General features: G+C 44.7%; 1 protein-coding gene across 2 annotated transcripts; it reads left to right on the top strand.

Annotated features, from left to right (window-relative positions):
• The first annotated feature begins 1795 nt into the window (after window positions 1-1795).
• On the top strand, window positions 1796-20754 carry clvs2 (clavesin 2). Of its 2 annotated transcripts, none has more exons than XM_048251431.1 (5): window positions 1796-3226; window positions 4082-4256; window positions 15348-15458; window positions 16576-16796; window positions 20056-20754. In XM_048251431.1, exons 1-5 carry the CDS (start codon window positions 2838-2840, stop codon window positions 20147-20149), a joined length of 990 nt encoding a protein of 329 aa, XP_048107388.1. In that variant the 5' UTR covers window positions 1796-2837; the 3' UTR covers window positions 20150-20754. The 2 variants fall into 2 exon arrangements, with proteins under 2 accessions (XP_048107388.1, XP_048107389.1); XM_048251432.1 differs by having other exon boundaries at window positions 1801-3226; window positions 16576-16841; window positions 20056-20172.
• The last annotated feature ends 1780 nt before the right edge of the window (window positions 20755-22534 follow it).

Below are 22534 nucleotides of genomic sequence, written 5' to 3'. Positions count from 1 at the left end.
CCGGGCGCTGTCCAGGACCACGGGTGCTGAAATTGGTATCGGCAACACCGAACATGCAGCTCTGGAACCGATGCGAATTTTGGTGGTGGCGACAGTGACTCAAATCATACGTCAGCTTTATGAGGCCCCTTTTATGCCAGCATATGGTTATGATTATGGTATTTAGCCATTTGTCCATAGCTACTTTTACAGAATGTGAACATTACAATAGTAATTGTAAAACAGTAAACTGCTTTTGTTTTTGTCTATTTGCCAACTGTGCTATTCAACCTAAGCGGAATCGTGTTGCTTTAAATGTCATTTCACTAAATGTTGAGAAATGTAGGCCTATAGGCTACATTTAGAGCCCCATCAGTGTGATTGGTCGATCTGAAAACACACTGCCTTTTTCATTTTACTCGACTATATATCATTAATTTCTGCTGTCTTTTCCGTCATACATTCATCTTTTAACTCTTTTGGATTTGTGATTTCAGGGGTCACCGGAAGGTTTGGCGTCATCGAAGGAGCAAGGCCAGAGGAGCGCTGTTCCTCGACAACAGAACGTAATTTCTGATGTGGGATCGTCCACTCATCTGATTCCCTGCATATCCCCTGACACAGAATGCAATTATCCTGCCTCCATCTCCGCCTCCCCCGGGAGTCCTTTCGTTCTCCCCCTCTTCAGCTGTGCGTCCTCGTGCCCTCGTGCATAGTCACACACACACACACACACACACACACACACATAGTGAGAGAGACCCAGCCTTATAGACATGACTTCTAGTACCGGCAGAGTAAGTCCCCCTTAGAGATATATCCTGAGGTAACCTGAGGGAAATTATTCCTCAATGCCTCACCAACCCACAAACTGTGATTGCTAACACAATACAATTGCATTCCGTGCGGATCATAAGAGTGTTATCTTTGAATTTCCCACGGAAAGTTGATAGAATTGCAGGACCAATAGGCTATATCTGAATATTCTCGGGTAAATAGCCTATGTTCACAGATGGTGCTTGAAAGCATTGATTAAGACCTACTTTTAAAAGTGAGTGAGCCTGTGTGTATGTTTAGCCTGTGTGTGTGTGTGTGTGTGTGTGTGTGTGCTTGCATGTGTGTTTGTGTTGGACAACATTGATAAAGCTTTTTTAAGAGTCTTGGCAAGGTTTACAACAACCTGTTTAGCACAACATGTGATCACATTTGTTTATCCTGAGGGAGGAATGCAACAAACGCAACAAATGCTGACCCAGGTTGATGCTCACGTACCGTTCGGTCAGCCACGGAAGCCCCGCCTTGCGTAGGAGGACCTGGCGTGTTACCTTGACATAACGGAGCTCACCAGGATGCAATTGATCTTTTTACTTGTACCCGAGCACAAACACACATTTAATATAACTCACTTAAAGACTAAGTAAGCATCCCAAACACCTGCAGATTTTTATTTACAACCGTTTGGATGCAGTCTTTCGTCAGATTATGTTTTAATAGTATTATGGTAAAATGTATCTAATTCAAGCAAACGTTAGAAAATACAAGATAATTGTCATATCAAAATAAATCAAGCTCCTCTGAAAGACAGGTTCAGAGTTATAACTGAACAATGGTACGTTCCCATCACAATGTTGACGTAATGGTAGAAAGGAGTAGGCTGTTCTAACAGTGATCCACTCATTGCAGCAATAGCTTAGGCTACTGTATTTGTTGACCCCTAAGACTCTGTTATAAATATAGAAGTGCCCAGGATTTTTGTCCAATATGCAGAGCGACAAAGCTGCCCACCTCAAACATACAAAATATCACCATTTGAGGCTATTTGAAAAAAAACATTATCAAATATCTTCGTTGCGTTATGATCCCTTTTCACTGATAAACGCATTCTATTGCGAATGGAAATAAATCAGTGGTGTCTATAACGCAGGATATAAGCAGCAATTTAAGTTTAAAATGGTTGAGAGACACTAGCTGTTTGCAGGCACGGAGCAGGTGTTCGGATGTGAATAGCGAGAGGAAAGGACGTCTCTCCCCTCCTCCTCTTCTGCCGCCATGTGATGACGGGCGGGCTGACTGTAACACCGGAGCGATGGTTTTAAGTCACTTTCACCAGCAACAAAGCGGCAACAGCAGTACTGACGTAAACCCGCCACCACAGCACCGAGGCAATACGGCGCCGGGAACAGGGGCACTTGGACCGAAACAATAAAGGGAATCTTCGAAAACAAATACACAGGATGGGAATCAGCCGTCGGGAAACCCCGAGTCTATCGACGAGCAACATCGCCGCGATGCTTTTGCTGTAATTTCTAGCAACCCATGGCTGCTGTTCAAAGGTTTAAAATGCATTCAGAATGGAGAGTTGTGACAAGAGTTGCTGCAGGGTGCCGCATTGCCTGGCCGCTTGATGGTAGGATAGTATAATGCTTTAATGGGGATGGTGATGTTTAGGTCTTTTTGGGTGGGGATGGTTGAATGAACGGCTTGAGCATTAGTGTTACCGACGTCGCCAGGTTAAATGTATAAATGTTCACCCGATACAGTAATTCTATCGGCTGAAGCCATATGCATTTGAATTGCTCAATACGACAGTTTGAATGTACGCGAACATATTGTAGAGAAAATAGATAACCAGAACTTGTATACAGGTAAACTCACAACTGTGCTGCTGACTGGGAAGTAGATTGCTATCGTTGATCATGCTCAGGACGATCTCTAAAGTCATGTTTTAATCTGGAAGCACCACAGATAGGCTTGTCAATACGTGACGCATTTAATATTGTTGTCTTCTTTTTGGCAATTTTCCCAAATCTGCTGTGCCACTTTCTTACTGTTTCGTTCTACGCGTTCGAACAAGGACAATGACTCATTTACAAGCAGGCCTTTCTCCGGAGACGCTGGAGAAAGCCAAGGTGGAGTTAAAAGAGAACCCTGACACTTTACATCAGGACATACAGGAGGTGAGGGACATGATCATCACTCGACCAGACATTGGCTTTCTCAGGACAGACGATGCTTTCATCCTACGGTTCCTCCGAGCGCGGAAATTTAACCATTTCGAGGCATTCCGCCTCCTGGCCCAGTATTTCGAATATCGCCAGCAGAACCTGGATATGTTCAAAAACTTGAAAGCAACCGATCCGGGAATCAAGCAAGCTCTCAAAGATGGATTTCCAGGGGTGCTGTCCAACTTGGACCGGTATGGCAGGAAAATTCTGGTCTTGTTCGCCGCCAACTGGGATCAGAGCAGGTAATCTTGGATTGCCTCCATCAACACGGTTCCTTCAGTGTCACCATTCAACAAAGCTACTTCATTTCCACTTGTACTCGTTTGCATGAAATGTATCGATGCATTCATAAACTGAAATTCTGTACACGTCAGTTTAGATGACGACATCATCAGTCTTGTCAGGATGGGAAGCCATCCCAGATAGCTAGAATGTCAGAACCACTGATTGAGCTAATAACACAACAAATAACCCTGTTAGCACAAAAGTAAATACTACTTACTTGACCACTTTGTTTGACACAAACGCCAATCTTAAGCAGCGTGGTCAGTAAGCCTAATGATCAATTTTTCATGTAATTGTTGGAGCAGCTAATTGCTGTCGACAGGCAGAGTGCGCACAGTGGAACTAACCAGTTAAACGACCCTTTGAAATGTACCACTATCTTTCTTGACTTTTTGGACTAGACCCTTATCCGCTTACAATAGATGAGCCACTAGCAAAGGTCAAGACAGTAGCGCAGTAGTCAATTTCAGCATCTCAGCAGCACCTTCCGACCACATACTGTAGGCCCATTTATGATCATCTCCATCACCCCAAAAAATCTTGCTTCTACAATTTCTATATTTTGATTTCCCTTCATGCTCATTTTCATAGCACACTCATTTGTACAAATGAATGAGGAAAAGGAATGTTTTCTGAAAAAGTAGATTCCACGTGCATCAGTTACATCACTTAGCTTGTCTATTTATCTCAGTCATTTGAGGGAATCAGGGAGCCTGAGTAACATACATGTATTTCATGTATGTGTGGAGAATAGTATTACATGTTGTTCTTTCCGTGTTGTGTGTTGTAACAATTGTGTGACCTCTCCACAGGTACACGTTTGTGGATATTTTGCGGGCAATTCTGTTGTCGCTGGAGGCCATGATTGAGGATCCGGAGCTACAGGTGAACGGATTTGTGTTGATCATCGACTGGAGTAACTTCACCTTCAAACAGGCCTCCAAACTCACACCGAGCATGCTGCGATTGGCCATAGAAGGACTACAGGTGAGGCACTGGCACCTGGACTGCATGTTGTTTGACATGACCATTATCCAGCAGTCACCCATCAGCCGAACACTTGCTTTTGCTTACCTATGGTTTCATAGAAATGCCCTTTTTCACTAATAACACACATACACACACACACACACACACACACACACACACACACACACACACACACAACACACAGCCCCCTCCCCCCTCACCACCCCACGGCAACACACATACATATCCACTGAATTTGTCTCAGCTCACTAGGACCCCGATAAACCTGGCGGTTCATTCTCTGTGGCACCTGTCCGAGGCAACATGTTCCAGCAGAGTGTTCTGGTTCTGCCTCCTGGCTGCAGAGATGGATTAGTGCACGAGAGGCAGACCCAACGGGCCAGCCAGCCTCTTACTCTCCACATGGGGATGAAGTGGGGGAGGGAGGGAGGAAAGGGGGGTGTGGGGGCAGAGTGGACCCAGAGCAGGTGGTTGATGTTAGCCTGCTCCGGTAATTATTCCCTTTGCGCATTACGGCTCCATATGAATGGGACCTCCTCTCCGTTTGTATCTGTGTGTGTGTGTGTGTGTGTGTCGTCCATCCTTTCCACAAACCCCCTTACAATTCGAATAGGAAACAGGGCCAGGAGAAAGTGTGAGATTTCAGCCTCTAGTTATGTGGGACAGCAAGAGCATAGAAGATTTCTCATCTCAGCCAGAGTAGATTTATTGTGTTTATTATACTTGCTTCTGTTGTAGCTTTCAAAATCTGGTTCTCACACTTTTAATGTTTTTGTACTGTCTGGCTAAAGAGAAAGGTTTATATAAACAATATGCCACATTTTTATCTTGGGGGAAAGAGGTGATTTTCCCCATCCAAAACAATGGAATTACTATCATAACTAGTGAAACATACAGACAGTGAATCATGCCAAATGACAAATGCCAGAGCTATCCTCCAGTACTACGCTGAGCATGCATGCTACAATAATCCCAAAACTATCAAAAGGCTCCAGCGGTGATTTAATATTCCATGACTCAGTTGAATTGAAAATGAATGCTTTTCAAGAATAGGCTACACGTAGGCTATTGTCCACAAAGCCTCTTGACTGCATAACACAGCCTGGTCATAATGAGACCATTCCCTATTCCCCAGTCCTGCCTCCCACCCCCAGACAGAGCACTTTGAATAATTGATCAGTGCCATTAGCAGCTACTCTTCCAAACATGAAGCCAATCAGAGGTTCTGGACTACTTCTGTCACTGCCATCCAGTCAATAAATTGAAATAAAATTGTAAGTGCAGAAAAAAATAAGTTATGGGTTAATTTACATTGTTAAAAAATGGCGTCCAGTTTGCTATCTCGCTTCCAAGAGAGCACTGAGAGGAATGTAAGTTGAGTGTGCTTTTTGGCCGCATGGAGTATGCCGTGGTTCAAACGGGGGTTCAGGGGTCCAGTCAGTGGAGGGTAACGCCAGCGCTGGGCAATTCAGAAATCCAACGTGAAGGACCCCCTGGTGAATTTGGGGGATGACAGAAAGGGGCTTGTGTCACCCAGGCAGTACGCTTGTCACTTCAATTCTTGCTTATGAGAGAAATCATATGAAGTGTAACAGGGCCTCAGATAACTCTGTGTGTGTGTGTGTGTGTGTGTGTGTGTGTGTGTGTGTGTGGGTGGGTGTGTGGGTGTGCGTACGTGCATGTGTGCGTGCCTGTGTTTGTATGTATGTGTACAGTATCTGTGTGTGTGTGTGTGTGTGTGTGTGTGTGTGTGTGTGTGTGTGTTTGTTTGTGTGTGTGTGTGTGTGCGTACGTGCATGTGTGCGTGCCTGTGTTTGTATGTATGTGTGTGTGTGTGTGTGTGTGTGTCAGTGTGCCTCTTGTGTGCAAGCATGTATAGAAGTAGGGGGTGGGGTACAGCCATAACAACACCATATAAATCTGTCAGTCTCTTCCTTCATCAAGCACACACTGAAGTATCAAGGTGATACAATGGTTCATTGCATGTTACTCAGCTGAAGGACACATAGCCTGGCTAGCGCTACCACTTCTCAATGAGACGTGGTCTGGGAACCAAACGTTCATTTTCTCTTATTTGAAAAAAATGCCCAGATCCGTTTATTGGGTGCCACGGATGTCTATCAAATGCGTCTGTGCAGAGCTCATCATCGTCTTGTTTTCCCCCCTGTTCTGTGATTGGTTCCCTATCTGAGGCAAAAATTAGTGCGGTAGTTTCCAGGCTGCCTTAGCAGCATGAATCAAATCGCGCGCAAGGCAGCATGGGAACACCCAGGCTAAAGGACACAGAGAGCTGGCTCTGCATTTCAGCTCTCGTGCTTCAATATATATCTGTGTCAATCAATATATATGTGTGTGTGTGTGTGTGTGTGTGTGTGTGTGTGTGTGTGGTTAGGTGTGTGTATGTGTGTGTGTGTGTGGTGGTGGTGGTGGTGTGTGTGTGTATGTGTGTATAAACACGCAAGCACGCACACACACACACACACACACACACATAAACTGAGTGGTAAACAAACAGATAGAAAACAACACAGCTCATTCAAGAGGAGGCGTAGACGCAAGCATATAGAAAATGTTGGCCCTTGGCAAAGTCACCACAGAGACGGTCTGAATGAGGTGGGAACTGTGGTGGGGAGTTAGTCCTCCTGAAGCCAAGCTTTGTTATGTCAGTGCACTGCTTTCTTCTGCTCTCTGTCTTGGACAGGCCTTTTGTCTCTCCTGGTGGGGAGAAAGAACCCGTGCACGTCGGCCAATCACAGCCCACCGATCCCTTCAATCCCACCCCGTACTGAGTTGCCTTGGCAACCTGTCCAACCGTCATGCTATGCGCCCTTCGGATGGGCTGCGTTCGCACAGAGAAACACACTCTTGTCACTCTCATTCTCCCTTCCTCTCTCACTCTCTCTCCCTTCTTTCCTCTCTCTCTTTCTCCTCTCTCTTCTTCCCTCTCTCTCTCTCCTCTCTCCCTCTCTTTCAAACCGTATCCTATCATATATGGAGAGGTTAATTTATTCGCCACACATGGACATATCTTTCTCTGTATAATGAACAGAAAGAATGCGGCCTTGGTGTGTGTGTGTATGTGTCTATTGTGTGTGTGTGTGTGTGTATGTGTGCCATAATTTATGGTTTTATCCGACAGGAAATAAGGCCACGTTGTCTGAATCAGTGTGTGTGTACAGGAATATCTTTTATCCAGGATCATATTTTAAGCACATTACTCAAGCTAGCCCATCTTCTCCTTTAAATTATGTAACGTTTCACACTAACCATTTCTAGTGGTTACTCACATCATCACCGTCTGTGACTGAAGTCCATTAAGTGAAGTCATCATCTGAAGTATTAATAGTGCAGGAATGTGGCACATTCTTCAACTGCTCTGGTGCTGGGAGATTTAAAGGAATTATCCGGAGTAAAATGCACTTTAGATCAATTTACGGATGATTGGGAGTACATACGTTGAGTTGACATCAAAATTATGTCATTCGGATGTGTTTTGAGAAAGTTTGATTTTACCGTTTTTAGTCAAAACTTGTTAGCCTGGAAGTGACCAGGGCAAGTCATTTCGCCTCTACAAAACGCTATTTTTATACCTCTTCTACAGTTCCAAACAACATTACACTTACCTTTCCGGGATTGTTGCTGCTGCAGCTGGCGTCTTTAGGGGAAAGTCCGTAGGAGTCGATTGCCGAGTGTGGAGTAACATGCTCTGGAAATTCAAAATTCGCTGTTTTTTTAAAAAAAAAACATAGTCCAGTCCATACAACTTCATTTCAATTTCGAAGAAATACTGGACTATGTTTTTTTTAAAAAAAAAAAAAAAAAATTTAAATTGTGAATTTCCAGAGTGTGTTACTCCACACGGCAATCGACTCCTACGGACTTTCCCCTAAAGATCAGCTGCAGCAGCAACATTCGAAAGGTACTGGCTTGATGAAATTCATTCTGGACTCTCTATCCGACCACATAAAGACCTCGGGATACTGTGGTTTGGCTTTAGGGACCCTCTACTCACTACCACGTAAGTGTAATGTTGTTTGGAACTGTAGAAGAGGTATAAAAATAGCGTTTTGTAGCGGTGAAATGACTTGCCCTGGTCACTTCCAGGCTAACGAAGTTTTTGACTAAAAAAAAAAATCAAAATCAACTTTCTCAAAACACATCCGAATGACATGATTTTGATGTCAACTCAACGTATGTACTCCCAATCATCCATAAATTGATCTAAAGTGCATTTTACTCCGCATAATTCCTTTAATAATGCCCAGTTCGCCTCACAATTAACAAGAAAGAGAGACAGATACAGGGAAATAATCCAAAATGGCCTCTTGGTCCTCATCTGTACCCTCCTACACAGGAGAGAGCTTAAAGTAAAAGAAATACAGTTTTGTCATAATAGTTATACAACAATCAAAATGTGGCAGCTATAACAGAATTTAATTACACACACAGGGTCCCCCATAACCTCACCACTCTTTTACTTTTACCATTTACTTCTAGCAGCATTATTACTTGTTATAAAATAGTATTTTTTATTTATAAAGCCATAAAAAAAGCTCTTTTAAATTGTATTTATTCTGCACCAATAGCTGAGCTTCATGTGAGCTTAGAGTGCCCCTGGATGCGTTAGGAATCGATTGGACAGTCTTATCTCTTATCTGTCCTTGTCTGAAATCCTTTAAGCCACATACCTGTCCTCTGTCCCAGCTGTGGGGTGAACTCTCTGGAAAATGTGTTTTGGAGAGAATGTGGAGTAAGTCCCTGTATCCATTGAGCTGGACTGTTTGGGATTGGTTGCCAGGAGCCCTTAATAACTTCATGGACTGAGTATATAGTTGTATACTTAACAATCAAAATGATAAATGCAACATGTTCATTTGTGCCCCCATTGTTTCTGAGTTAAAAGTACAAGTTCTTCCCCTATGCACTCCATGTGCACTGTCTGTGCACTACCTACAGCTACCGAAATTGTGCAAAGAAAACAGGTGGTGATGCCAAGGCTGGTGGTGATGCCGTTCAGAAAGTCCTTTTTGCTTAAGAGCTATTCAGATTCTCTACATGCTTAGGAAAAGTGCTTCAATGCCTCCTTTCCAATCTGCTTTAAAGAAGAGGTGACGGTGAAGCCTCCCAGCGCTCTTAGCGCTAGGTAGCAGCAATCAGTCAGTGTCACACAAGTCAACGACACCTGCCTTCCCATAATGCATTAGCCTAGTCTAGCCTAGGCCTAAGCAGAGTCAGATTTTCCTTATGAGGTGGGGTTGTTCTGCTCAGTGCTTATTAGCAGCCATTGGGGGAGAAACTGAATGAAATGAAGATGAAAAGTGGCTTTGATGGAGTCCTGTTTTTGAAACGATTCTCTCTGAGTCTTTATGAATTCATCCACTACCTTATCTTGACCTCGTGATATGTTCCATCAAGCTCAAGGTCAAATGGATAGTACACACAAAATGAGGACATAAGACAAATAGAACAGAAGATCCAAATGCAGCCCAATATTTGCTAATTTATCGACAAGTTGCGTGGTGCAATGCAGCAGAAATAAGGAACACGAGAGTTTGTGGTCTGTGATTTTTAAAAGTTTTATGGAAATGGTGTCACTATAAATGAATTTATGGACTGAGAACCTCCCCATCTGCGCACAGCTCTCATGTAGCATGGTGTTGCATGGTATCAAGTTCATTATATTGGCATCATTGCATTATCAATAAATTGCGTGTCACATAAATATAGTTCACAGGCAGCAGTTCTGGTGGACATTCACGGTGTCAGCATGCCAATTGCATGCTCCCCTTTTTGTGTCCATAGGACAAATCTGATATCTTTTACTTCAATTCATGACACATGGAAGCGAAAACAAAAGTGTTGCATTTATGTTACATGCATGTATAGACAGACTGATGATTGAAATGTGTCTTTCAGACTGATGATTGAAATGTGTCTTAAAACCATACGTACTGCTGAGCAGATGCAGACACACTCCAGCAGTGCTCCCAAATTCAACCTTCCCTTCCCACTTATCACAGCGTCGACAACTTCCCAATAAATAGATAGAAACCCAGAGCTGTTAATGGCCCACACTTAAAGTCCTGAAGTAATGTCTTTCGAAACCCTAGAAACTGCAAAATGTTTGTGTTTTAGCTTTTTCCGATAGATTTTTCTTCACATTCAAATGACCATGGGCCATTGCCAAGTCATTGTGTCCTCGTGTCTGGTCTTGGATGAGGGTCAACTTTGTGCCTTTCTGCTTGACCGGGTTTGTGTAAAGGGCAACAGGCTATGCAAAATTTATTGCTGAGCCAACGTTTTGTGCTCCAAGGTAAACAAAAGCGAGCGAAGGGCCGCGAATCAAGGCTGCTTTGAGAGGAAGAGGTCAAGGATTATGCAGCGTAGATATCAACAGTGCCGCTTGCAGATGCCTAACAAGCCTGCATGTGGCCTCCAGCTCCCATCTAGGATGTGTGTGTGTGTGTGTGTGTGTGCATGCGCGGGGCGAAGCGTCGCGCGGCGTCGCGTCGCGTCGCGGCGCGTCGCGATGCGTGCGGAGCAGTGTGTGTGTGTGTGTTTGCGCGCGTGCGGCGTGGCGTGCGAGGCGGCGAGCATGTGTGTGTCAGTGAGTGAGTGTGTGTGTGTGTGTGTGTGTGTGTGTGTGTGTGTGTGTGTGTTTTGTGTATGCTGGAAGAAGGGAGGGGTGGTGGATGAAACAAACAAAATGCTATGTGGCAACCAACAAATTTTGGTTCTGGGGGAAGTTAAAAACCCAATGGCCTGCCTTCCCCTGAGAATTTTCATTGGATTCTTATTCCCCTTTGTGATTGGACACCATTGGTGCATGGCGTAGCTTAGTCTACCAATGACTGATCCCGGTTTAGCACTGGCGGGTTTTTTTTTCCACCCTCAGTGGGTGCATCTGGCTGGCGCAGATAACCCATTTCCTGGGGAGCCTGCCATGATGTATTGACATGACCTATCATACCAGTCAGCGTTTCCCCTCATTAGCATGGCTAGCTTCTAGCGCCTGCCCTCCCCACTGTGGGAGAACGCTGGAGGGCAGGCGATGGGTTTTACCAGCGCTTTTAGCCGGCTTGCAGATACATTTTGAAGCTGAGCCCTGACGCGCTGTGTGTTAAGTGAATGTTTATCCACACTGCAAAGAGAAAGCGAGAGAAAAAGATAAAGAGAGAGAGAGAGAAAGAGAATCAGGAATGGCTTCAGGCTCCAGAGCTACATTGATAGTGCTCTGCTATGAGAAATCAGTGTTTATGAAAGTGGCTGTTTGTGAGCACTACCGATCTTATGGGATCCAGATAGCCACTGGTCTGGCCCAGATCTGGCCCGGCATTGGCCCGGACTGTCAGCAGATCAGGGCCCAATCTGTTACGGAGCTAGCTGAGTTATCTTCGAGGCTATAGCTCCACGTACACACACAGAAGTGAGCGAGGGCAGGCTATGGAGAATCGTTTCAAAAACAGGACTCCATCAAAGCCACTTTTCATCACCCGCATTTTCATTTAATTCAGTTTCTCCCCCAATGGCTGCTAATAAGCATTGAGCACAACAACCCCCTTTTTTCCCTTTCTATATCCCACAGCATTGTCTGGTGCCTTAGAACATGCAAATAAGAAATGCAAGTTCCAGGCCCCTTTTCTCCAGAGAAGATTATTTATTTACATCTACAGTATACAGTTAATTGGAAATGTTTCTGAGGCCTTTTGCTTCCTTATGAAGCTCGGAGAGCAGAGCACACACATTCTCATTTCAGTGACAAAAAAGTGAAAACAATTTTTTTTAGCCATTTTTTTTTTGCCACAATTTTAGCCACATTTATTTTTTGCTACCAACATTTTGATTCTACAGAGATCTGCCTTAAATATTGCCATCAATAAACTAGTACAGAAAATTGATTTACAGTAATCTGGAATAAATATCTTCTATAGGGCTATTATAATTTAAGTCTCATTTTAGTGATTATATGCGTAAGAGGATATATTTGCAAGCAATCCTTTAGTCTGTCCACTTTGGGTCTTTTCCCAGTCAGGATGAGTGGTTAGTGTAGCAGTCAACACAATGTAGGCTCTATTGACCTTTGCCATCATCACTGGACTCCAGCGGATGAAAAACAAAACAAAACAAAAGCGTTTAAGTGTTGTCTTTTTTTTAAATCCTGTGTTTATCTCTGAGTGACTGGAATGTCAATTTCAGTAAATATTCCTCAGTAACCTCCAGTTTATGGGGAAAAAAGAAGGAGATACATTCCCTGCTGGTATCAGACAACTGCTGTGACAAGAGGCATCAAAGGCGGTACTAATGACTGAGCTCCCCTTGTCGGAACCACCCAACAGGACGTCACACGCTGCTGCTACCCATCTGTTGGCTTTGAGATTTTTGGAAGTGGACAATGTTTTCGTGTTTATACACACAAACATGCACACACACATCCATACACACACACACACTCACGCACGCAGACACACACAGACACAGATACTTTCTCCCCCCATATACACATGCATACATGCAAATACATAGGACAAACACAAACACACACACACACATGCTCACACACCCACACACACACATAAATGCACATACAGACAAACAAACGCACGTACACACACACACACACACCACACTATCACACACACCACACTATCACTATCATACCCACCACACTATCACACACACCACTGCCCAGGCTGTGCAGCGCTGAATGGCCAGCCCTTTTCTCCGAGAGTGCTCTGGCAGATGGTGGCAGTGGTCCTCGCCAGCGCTGCCCCTATGCCCTCTTTAGCATGGCATCGGCAGTGGCGCCATCACCCGCCACCTCTCTCCCCCCCCTCCACTTACACACACATACATATACACACACACACTCTCACCCTCCAGTGTCATATGTGGTGCCAGCTCGGCTGCGGGTGTGTGTGTGTGTGTGTGTGTGTGTGTGTGTGAGTGCAAGGCCCCGTGCCCGGAGCCAGCTGCCGAGGGGACACACGCAGGCCAGGGGCCGCCCGCACGCTCTACCCGCAGCTGTCTGCCGTCGTGCCGCAGGGGCCATGCCAGACATGGGTACAGTCGTGGGGCGGCTGCCTGCAAGCGTGGCGCTGTCACCGTGCCCGGGCAGTCGGCTCTGCGGAGCGCCGAGCGAGGGAGGGAAGCGGCCCCATCTGTTTGGTGTTTTCGGGTTATTCTGAGAAAGAGACACAGGAAGAAGACTGACAGAGAGATAAAGAGATAGATAAAGAAACAGATAGACAGACAGACAGACGGATCATTTCCAGTCTAGGCAGAGAGTGAATGCTGTGAACATTTCCGGTGCTTGTTATGGTAACAAGAAAAAGAAAGATCAAGTTACACACTGAGGACTCTGGAAGCCCTCAGAATGAATATTTTACTTAAAACATCTTTTTTTTCAGTTCCCATTGCCTCAGCAGCACTTGCACAACTTGCATAGCACAACTGAAGGACATTTGACATTTGTCCAAATCATCCGCTTTTTTTAGAAACCTGTGTTTACCTGATAATTATTTGCTTATATAGATCTTCTTTATATACTGTAGATAGATGTATCAATGAACAACAGACTAATAGACAGGTTCAGATAGATTTATACATAGAAAATTACATGGGTACCAAAAATGGTGTTTGCACAGGGTGCAAGGCTTTTAACTGTGTGAGCCACATAAGTGACTATTAGAACAGAACATTTCCTGCTTGACTCGGTGTAGTATTTTGTCTTATTGACATTCAGCATGCACGCAACAGCTATTCCCCCCACTGAGACCGAGCCCCAGCATCCAATAAAGAAATCACAGGTTGACTTCCCTGAAGTTTGCCTTTAGCCCCATAAAGTCCCTGTCTGAATCAACTCCAAGATGAAAGGTAGCCATTATTTCCCTTTCACTAAGTGCACGTCTCAGCTGTGAAAAAAGAGCAGGTCAGCAGACAGTGCATCACTCGAAGAAATTCCCCCGAAAGTGTTTCTGAGTTAATGCACATGCCCTGACTGTTTAGTAGTGGGTTTCATTGAAGACAGAAATCCATTAAGTCTAAATGTAAAGGTATTGTATTAAATCAGCCATTTAGATTACTGGGTTACACTTAATTACACTTAAAGGCCGTAATCATCAATGCAACTGCAACAGCACTTTGATACTCTCTACTTAAAGTTCATAAGCCTAAGCATAGTCCCAATCTAAGTATTGTCGTATTGTACACAACTACAAAATGTCAATGTGTTTTTGCAATATATATCACACTGTACTTAATAGTATAATAACGTCATAAGAGCAATTATGATAAGTATGATTAGTACATTAGACTGTATGGTGCTTGTCATTGGGAAGAGGTGCATTAGGTTGCCGAGAGTGAGTGGCATGGAAGTGACGAGAGTGTGACCTGTGCTTGACATTTGGCCCACGTGTTTGATGTGGCTCACAGGATGAGAGATTTGTCGAGGGAGCTTCTTTGATGGCCGCCGCTGCCCTGTCAGGCGGCATCAGATCAGACAGGGTCGTGACGCGCCATCAGGTTGGCCGTCATGGCAGCATGGTGCTACTGCGGGTGGTGACTGCCTACCCAAGGCCAGGGCTGACGTTTGCAATGCAGAACGCAACACGGCATATGTGTGTGTGTGCGTGTGCGCGCGCGCGTATGTGTGTGTGCGTGAAGATGAACACGTTCATAAATCCAAACTGCAGACAGCTGCTGTGTGCTCCTCCTACCACACATCAGGTGAGGATGACGCTTCCCTCCTTTTAACCCCCCCCTTTTCTCCACCATGTGGTCTTGTGTTTCCTGTACGCACACATCTTTTGATGAGTCGTGGATGTGAAATATGTATGGAACAATCAAAGAAATGCCAACGGTGACAAGAGCCCACAAGGGAGGAATGAATACAATAAAAGTGTTTTTCTTTGTTATTAATGAGTTGTGAATGTAGAGCAGGGCTTATATTGACAGCCCCTCTTCCCGTCACAAGAGAGAAATTACACTTTCAAGATCAACTGGAGGAATATTTTTTACACTATGCCTGTCTTGAGCTGAAAGTGTGCTCTTATTTATTCTGTTTTATTTCCTGTGTTTCGTTGCCAACAGGATAGCTTCCCAGCCCGATTCGGAGGGATCCACTTTGTCAACCAGCCGTGGTACATTCATGCACTGTACACCGTCATACGTCCTTTCCTGAAGGACAAAACACGGAAAAGGGTAAGAGATAAAAACGTACTACTGCCGACCCTTCTCACTGTGACTCACCTCACGTTATCGTTACGTCACTCCGACGTAACTTATTTACTGTAAGATGAAAGAAAATAAAACTAGAATCTCTGCATATTTGTCATTTGGCCCATTCTACACCTTCCCACTAAGATCCACCAAGAAAATCGAGCAGGTAGTCGTCTTTTAATCCTGTTTAGACAAAGGAAAAAACATATCACCGAGAACATAACCGCACTGACAGAGGTAATACGGCAATAAAAATGTTAGTTAGTCACACCATATAAAATTGCTAGCATTGTGCACTCACACATAATTGAACTATATTGGGACTGGATAAGCCCTTTGTCAGCTTCATAAACACTGCGCACGCCTGTTCTAAACACCACCTACTAGTTGTTATCCGTCCCCTGGTGCGTTGTTTTGAAGTATGAAATAAGGTATGTGAGCCGTCGTACATATGGCTGTATACAGCGAGAGCCTGTGGCAATGTGTTGCTCATGCTCCTATTAGTTACGGTTCATGCAGTCAGTCCACCTTCATGCCCATGGAGAAAAATATCATGCTAATCTGTCTAGACAAACGCTAAATTGCCTGCCTTTAAGCACGCCTCTGTATAAGCCTGTTTTTTCCACTCTATTTAAGGAAACATTTTTATGCCTCCAGACCTTTTTGGCTATGTGGTGTGTGTCTGTGTGTGTGTGTGTGTGTGTGTGTGTGTGTGTGTGCGTGCGTGTGTGTGTGTGTGTGTGCGTGCGTGAGTTTATGTCGACAACTGTTATAATCTTTAAATAAACATTGGATTGCCTGAAGTTCTTTGTATATGTGTGTATGGGGGGCAGCCGTGGCCTACTGGCTAGGGCTTCGGACTTGTAACCGAAGGGCTGCCGGTTCGATCCCCGACCAGTAGGAAAAATGTGGGCTGGAGAAGTGGTTGAGCACTGCTCTCCCATGCCCACATCCACAGCTGAAGTGCCCTTGAGCAAGGCACTACTCACTGCTTCCCGAGCGCCGCTGTAGCAGGAAGCTCACTGCGTCGGGATTAGTGTGTGCGTATTTGGCCCTGTTATTTCTCCTGATCTTAACCGTAAGCCTCCTCCCCATTCAGATCTTCATGCACGGAAACAACCTGAATAGTCTGCACCAGCTCATTCTGCCCGAGATACTGCCCTCGGAGCTGGGGGGCATGCTGCCCCCCTACGACATGGGCACCTGGGCGCGCACCCTGCTCGATCACGCTTACGACGAAGAGACCGACTACTGCCCCGAGTCATACACGCTCTCCGTTAAGGACCTGGAGAAAGACCTGTCTCCGAAAACCATGAAGAGGTCGGTGACTGCTGCCGCTGTTGTTTGTGACGTTTAGGCGGAGAGGTGATGTATTCCGTGTGTGTGTGTTTGCATGTGTGTGTGTGTGTGTGTGTGTGTGTGTGTCTGCATGTCAAATGGACCATGTGAGAATGTTTGTTTGTTTATCAGAGAGAGGGAACAGAACAAACGACAGAAAGAGGGAAACAAAATGAAAGAATGTTAGAGAGATGAAGACGGGAGAGATACCACACAGGGTTTGTGAGTTTTAGTCTGTTTAGCGTGACTCACGATTCTAAGGACTCTATCAAATGACTCATTCAGAAGCCATTGAGCTGGTGCCATGGCATGATGCTCATTGAACTTTAACGTCAGTCCCGATGTTTGCTTATTTAGGTTTTTTTCTTTTGTGTTACATGTTTTGTTGCATGAACAGTTAGGTATTTACGTCCAGCACAGTGTTCTTTTAGAATCCCAAAGCCCATCTCGAACAGTAACGATTTATGAGCATGCAGCGGACGGGGTCGAGATGGGGTTGATATGTGCACTGATCATGGCAGCATGAGTTAATGATAAAAAATAGCTCTCATTAGATGGCATAATTTGTTGGCGAGCCAACGAGGAGCGCTATTTGTTTGTCTCTGTGGGCTGAGGCCCAAAAGCTCATTCATTTGAATCATCCGCAAGATTGCCTGGGAGAGAGACAGAGAATGAAACAGCTCAAGGATGAGATGACTGATGTGAGGTCTGTAGTCAGGGGAAACCAAACAGTGCAATATTTGTTTTATATATTCTAATACCCTTCCAAAAAAAATATGAGTGACTCATTCAAAAATTGCCACTTGTGGTATTTGCAGTGGGCTAGCCATTTTCATTTTTAACAAACTTGTTTATTCTAGACTTTTCCATTTGGACTAATGCTTAAGATTCATTATGTTTTCATCATGTCTGTCCCAGAGCAGAATGATTACCACAGGCATGGTGATCTCCCTGAGAGATTAGTCAGTGACAAACGTCTTCCCTCACCTCAGCTTGGTCACGTTCCCTCGCAAATGGCTAGATAAATGGAGCAGGCCCCTTTGTAATGAACTGGAGTGAATGTGGGAGTTCATTGTCTGCCCCGGTTGTCTTCGGGGCTAGGTGTCTCGACTTATTGGGCCGTGAAATCAGCATTAGGTGGAAGCGATGACGCCACGGGCACACCATGAGTATCCCTTAGTGCCCAACTCCCCTTCACACACACACAAACACACACCCTCACTCTCACTCTTGCACCTACTGGAGCATGAACAGATGGGCTGATGGGAGTTTTTACCGATGGCGCTGAGCTCATCTTCACTTCTGTCCCCTGACGTTAACGGTACTCCCTGACTAAGCCCTCTGCACAAACGCAATGTCATGATGTCACAATGCCAGCGTTGCCCCTGGCGACAAAGCCCATCAGAATCACTGATGTACGTTCAAAGGACTTTCTCTAAGTGTACATGAGTGGTCAAAATATGCTTTTAAGAATCCTGGCTTTGTGTGTTTGTGTGCATTGTGTGTTTGGCCCCTCAAACTAGAGCATGGAAAATAAAGTGCAATGAAAAAACAGTAGTGTCCTCAGTAGTACTAATGGCTCTTATATGGATTCAGAATCTTTTTAGTAACTGAGAAATGTGCCATGCGCCTTTTGTCTATAAGCCCAAACAAATGAATTCATAAACATTGACAATTGACATAGAAAAAGTGCTTATTATGTTGTTTGTTTTCTTTTGTTTGCTCATTGTGGCAATGATGCCAGTTGGAAGGCCCACGGCCAACTTCGTAGAGAGAACGGGGTCTGTTCCGAGAAAGCTGTAAATTAGACACAAAAGTTTACCCCCGGCCCCACGTGCCCCCTCCATGACAACAACGACGTGTTTCAGTTCGGTGCAATTAGCTCTGCTTTCGCCCCGTCTGTGCTAGAAAGGTCAGGCCAGCATTACTGGGCGCTCGCCTGATTAAAAACAGCACTCAGTCGCTGATGAGCGTCGCTCGCCTCACTCTTGTTTATACGCGAGAGGATCAGCGCGCGAGAGAGAGAGGGTGACTCGTTTCCACAGCCTCGTTGGAGTGTTTCAGAATGCAGTTGGGGACACGGACAAGAAGGAATTAAGTGCAGTGATTATGATTTCTAATTGAGCCCCTCATTAATAATCGGAGGATGTTTTGTCGGTTTTTTTTTCTTTTTTCAAAGATCGTATGATGTGCGATGAGTCACGGAGCATTTTGAATTTGCTCCTGCGTGATTTAGTTTAACTGAGTCTGTGAATCCCAGAGAATCCTTTCTCTTTAGTGCTTTACTTCCTGGGCATACAGTGAAATCAGGCTCTTGATTGTGACATGGGAATGCCAGCAGGGCGTGTATCTTTCTTCACACAGGTGTTGACAGTGTGTGTTTTGGAAAAGAGAGGAAAACACGAGAAAGAGAGAGAGATAGGAGAGAGAGAGAGACAGAGAGAGAAAGAGCACTAGTCTGCGACACCAATGATGAAGCTGTCCCAGATTTGTATGCAATGAATGATGGCTACCCCCTCGTTTTAAAGCTGCTTACGCCTGTAGCAGGGAAATAAATCAGAATTAGGTCAACGTTGTGTCCGAGGATGACTTTTTTTCTCTGTCTCTCCGTCTCTCTTTCTCTCTCTGTCACTGTTGAAATGACCTTTACTGGCTCCTGTGGCAGACAGTCGCTATCCGTTAGTGTGGGAGAAAGTAGGCTTCTGGAATAGCTTCGTTCACAGTGATGCATGTCTGTGCTTCTGCAGCCTCTCTCTGTGTGTGTGTGTGTGTGTGTGTGTGTGTGTGTGTGTGTGTGTGTGTGTGTTTGTTTGTGTCTTTGGCTTTATTTAAACACAACCCACACCTCACACACTTACTGTGCTCCACAGGGAATTTGGTCACATGACATACGATCGTTAGACCCCGGATCAATTTTCAGAAAAATAAAGATGAAGGAGCATCTTTCTAGTCACCATGTACCCTCACACACACACACACACACACACACACACACACACACACACACACACACACACACACAGACTTACATGCACCTACAGCAACCACACCAAAAGCCAGCAACCACACACTTACACAAACAGGTTGACTATTGCTCACAGAGACCTGCATAAAAAAAAGAATACTGTAAAAAAACAAACAAACAAAAAAGTTCACCCACACACACTCACTCAAGAAAATATAGCACAGAGGCATGCTGCCAAACACAAACCAGCCATATTTTATTCATGTGTGCGCGCAGGTCTCAATCGGTTGTGGAGCCTGGGGTGCTTAAGAGACCAGAGAAGGTGAAGAGTGAGGAGGAGAACATGCAGCCGCTGCTCTCTCTGGACTAATACCCCCAACCCCCCACCCCACCCCCAAGAACCCCAGACCCCCACCGGCCGAGGGAGACATTCACCACCACCCCCTCCCAACTATCCGAGCTCTCCTCTTTCCCAGAGAAATAAATCGACATGGGAGAGAGAGAGAACTCCTTGTTCTCAAAAATGAACATGAATTCTATATCTAATACATGTAATGTAACACAGAAAACTGCTGAGGAGGGAAGAGCACTGGACGCCTGTGATGAGGAGCTAATGGGGAGAGAGGCGGCCATTTTGAGAGATTTGACTGTTTTGTTTTAAATTGGTTGTTTGATTCCTTTTTTGACGGGGAGGGGGATTTCGGAGGAAGAAACTAATGGCGGAGATCCATACGTCGTTGTCAAGTGCCAATTCAGAACTGTACATACGCTCCAGGCCTAAGCTTTAGGACGCCGGAGTTAATCGTGACAAGAACACGCAATGTAAAGACTGCTGTGAATACTCTGTATGTGCTTCTCGTGAAATATTTTGTGGACAACAACAAAAAAAAAGTAAAAGAAACAAAAAAAAAGTACTAATAACAATGGAAATGGCATAAGTTGAGGGGGATATATTGAACTGCTGTGAGGAGATAGGCTGGGGGTGGGCAGGTGGGTGGCTTGCTGGGGGGGGGTAGGGTGTCTTCTTTCCATAATTCTAATGTCCAAAATCGACACAAAGCGCAGCTCAGGATCAGTAATAGCTATACCATGCTTCGATGAGCAAAAGAGCGAAAAAAGGTTTGGCTGAGTCGGATTAATGTATGCTTTGCACGTCAGACGAGAACAAACGAGTTTAAGCAAATCACCCTTTACACCAGGAGGTGCAGGGAATAATGTTGTTGAGGGCCACGATTTCCTGTCAAGTCTGAACCACGAGATTCATATTTTTGGGCTCGATGAGGTCTGCTCTTGTCCCCTGCGTCGTGAATAGACTGAATGTGTTTCTGGTTGTCTGTAAAACGTTCAGCTTATTGTCATGACGTAAAAAGGGATGACATTTCGTGTTCAGTATTTCAGATCTATCAAGCCCTGGCTGTACATTGCTATAATGATGGTGGTTTGTGACTTGCTTATTCAGTGCGTTTAGGACAGCATCTTGATCTGTTACACTCGTAGTATTGGGGTCTTTTCTCCCTCTCAGTACCAGAGACACAGAGTATACAGAGGAACAGGAAGTTAATTGCCAAGGTAAGGGTTTGATTGGTCTTTTATTTCCAGACATTTGTAGCATTGGATGCAAGCAATGCTTACATGTCAGGGACAAAAAGCTGTACTTGCCTCACATGGACGAATGTAATCAAAGTCTATTTCATCTTAATGTTGTGATGTATTTAAACAAAACACACACAACATGGAAAACAGTTTTAGAGGCTTAGAGAAGATTTTGGCAGGGCCTCTGTGGAAGGGTTCTTAGATTGATTTTATTTAGCTGTGTTGTAACTTTTGACTAAGGGTCAACCATTAGACCAATAAGAAAACAGTCTGTCAAATGTCATGGCTAGAACATGAAACCTTGGAGGGAGTTTTACATAACCCAACATGGTTACTTGCATTGAAGTAAATGCATGTGTAGCCTTTGGGGAAGCCATTTTTTGCCGCTTTAAGGTGAATCCAGAGGTAGCTTAGCATATGGTATCGAGTGATTTTTTAAAATATGTTCCAGATGTTTCTCTGTATCCTGTAAGGTCTCCAGCTTGAGCTTGTGAACAGTCAGATGTATTTGATAGGAATGGTAACCCATCATTGGCTGTTGTGAGAAGCTCGTTACCAAGGCGCACACTACCAAGCGCGAGGATTGTTACTTGAAATCCGATTTAAATACAGTATATAAAGATGCAGATATTATTTTTCTCATGTTGTTATTTTATGATTAAACTTTAACAGAAACATAAAACGACAATATGTATAGTTATCTAAAAGGACTGGAGCGTGGCATGGATGTGGACGTTTTTGTAGGATACCATCAGCTGTTTTCTTATTTGAACAAAAACCACTACGTGTCTCCGTTGTGTGCTTGTGTGTGTATTTGTGTGTATGAGAGAGTGTGTATTTGTGTGTGCATACCTTCTCTTCCCCCTCTCTATTCCCATGTCTCCCTCCATCGGCCTTTTTATTGGAAGCGGCAGAGCTTGAGGCTATTCTCAAGCTGCACAGGCTTTTGAGCTCCTGACACAGCAATGCCCGTTATGTCACAACCGTTGCTTCCGCACGTTCCCCTCCGTCTCCGTCCCGGGCAGTGAATTGGGGCAGACAGTCATCCTCGCTCAGCGCCCATGCAGCGCTCTGCTACGCAACAACACAACACAGAAGACGTCAGCTCAGCTTTGAGCCTCCACGGCAACTGAAGCTCAGCGAACTGTAACTCCCGGAATGT

This window comes from Alosa alosa, chromosome 8 (assembly GCF_017589495.1).
Source record: "Alosa alosa isolate M-15738 ecotype Scorff River chromosome 8, AALO_Geno_1.1, whole genome shotgun sequence".
NCBI classification, from domain to species: domain Eukaryota; kingdom Metazoa; phylum Chordata; class Actinopteri; order Clupeiformes; family Clupeidae; genus Alosa; species Alosa alosa.
Note: the sequence above shows the minus strand (reverse complement) of the source record. Positions and strands in the feature narration are given on the sequence as shown.